Here is a 1874-nt window from a genome sequence, read left to right as displayed (position 1 = left end):
TTGATGTCAAAACAATTTGATCAAAATGGCCTGATTTTCGATGTCAATTTCGATTCGATGAGTTTTCGATGACATCGACGTCGAAACGACGTCGATTCGACATCAGCCTTCTCACTGGGTTTTTGCCACTGCCAAGATACTGCTCCGCCGTGTTCAAAGTATGACGCAAAATCGTCCCGGATTCTGGTAGCAAGTCGAGTGTGGACATTATTAGATCTGCCAGTAGCATTGTTCATTTCTTGCAATGCCCCACGAATCAAGTCTACGTCATTTCTGGCAATGCGAGTGTATCGTCTTTGAAAGTTGTGCAATTTGTTTTCATTTTTTATTATAAAATTGTGTAAACATGTAGTCGCTTGGACAATTTTTACTGCAGTGGAAATGGACGAAATTATCGGACGTCGATAGATCCGCCATCGTGCCACCATAATTCCAAACGAACTTTCGACTACTCTTCGCGCTCGACTTAAACAATAATTAAATATTTTTTTTTGAAGAGTTAATCGACCACATCGAGAATACGGTCGCATCATATACTGATTCAAAGCAAATGCTTCATCTCCCACTAATACATACGGTAAAAGAGGCCCGTTAGGTTCCAGTACACTCATTTGCGGCAAATTCTTTTCATTTCTTTCAAATCGTTGACCAAAATTTGAATTTGCAAAAATACCTCCATCACTCAGTCTATCTTCGACTCCAATGTCGACTAGTGTGAAGCAGTAATTGGCGTCCGAAACTGCTAACAAATTGGGTTTCTTTCAACTATGGGTTCTTTTATAATTATAATATACTGATCCGCTATATATGTAGTGGTGCCTGAAATAAAAAAATTAAGATTGTTAAACCTTTGTGTCCATGCTAGAAACAAATAAATAAATAAAAATTAATACAAATAAATAGAAAATAATAATTCTGATAGATCTTACCTAAATTATAATATGCTTAATTCCATCTATCGCACCTATGCAATGCGGAAAATTCCATTTTGTTTCAAATTCATCCGCGATATTCAATCTCTCTTTATTTATTGGTGGCATTACAGATTTATGAAGAGAATTCCACAATGTTCCGCATGTTTCAGAAACAATTTTTGAAATAGTGTTTATTCCAACTCTAAATGCATAGGATATTGAAGTCATACTGTCACCGGAAGCTTAAAGTAACGCAAACATATTAAAAGTCGTGTGCGAGCCGGTATTGGGTCTTGAATAACAATCTGTTTTTCAAGAAGAGGCCTAACAATACTCAACAATTTATAAAATATTTCTCTAGACATTCTACAATAATTGTAGAACATCTCCTGATCTTGTAGCTCCATTTCTATGACCATGGATTGTCACTGGCTCCTTGCAAATGTCTTCGCAATTGTGTGAATATTGGACGAACCCATATCCTCTGACTTTCTTCTCCTTCACGCTCCATTACAAATTTCCATACTGCTATGAGTTTTAATATATTTCGTTTTTCAATTTTCCGGTATTGCAATGTTGATTTTGTTTTCCTTCATTTCCGCAATTTTATGCCAATAATCGCTAATTAAGATTGGAATCCATGTTCAAGAGATTTCACAAACGGAAAACGAGATCTTCAAATATATACTTTACAGCTTAATAAAGATTTAAAAAATAAAAAATTTAGTTTAGTTTCTTTCAGGGACTAATTATTTATATACATGTGATAAAAGCAGGATTGGGGGTAAGTTAATATTTTTTAAACTAAATACAATACCAATATAATATATGCAATAATAATAATAATTAATACAAATATTTGTATATATATAATATATTTTAAAATTAAAATAAAAATTTAACCCATTAACGTCCAGGCGGACACATTTTTTGAACAATTTTCAGTGGCTTAATTTTTTA

General features: G+C 33.6%; 1 protein-coding gene across 1 annotated transcript; it reads right to left on the bottom strand.

Moving 5' to 3' along the window:
- Positions 1-115: 115 nt before the first annotated feature.
- LOC105461366 lies at positions 116-1040 on the bottom strand (the record flags this gene model as incomplete). The annotated part of the gene is made up of 2 exons (XM_011707864.1): positions 941-1040; positions 116-742 (listed from the first exon to the last, which is right to left on the bottom strand). Coding segments are annotated over exons 1-2 (727 nt in total), but the record flags the coding sequence as incomplete, so codon positions are not given.
- Between the last annotated feature and the right edge of the window lie 834 nt (positions 1041-1874).

The sequence above is a fragment of the Wasmannia auropunctata genome, unplaced genomic scaffold (genome assembly GCF_000956235.1).
Source record: "Wasmannia auropunctata unplaced genomic scaffold, wasmannia.A_1.0 LD291041.1, whole genome shotgun sequence".
Classification (NCBI taxonomy): Eukaryota; Metazoa; Arthropoda; class Insecta; order Hymenoptera; family Formicidae; genus Wasmannia; species Wasmannia auropunctata.
This window is presented reverse-complemented; position numbering and strand designations above follow the sequence as displayed.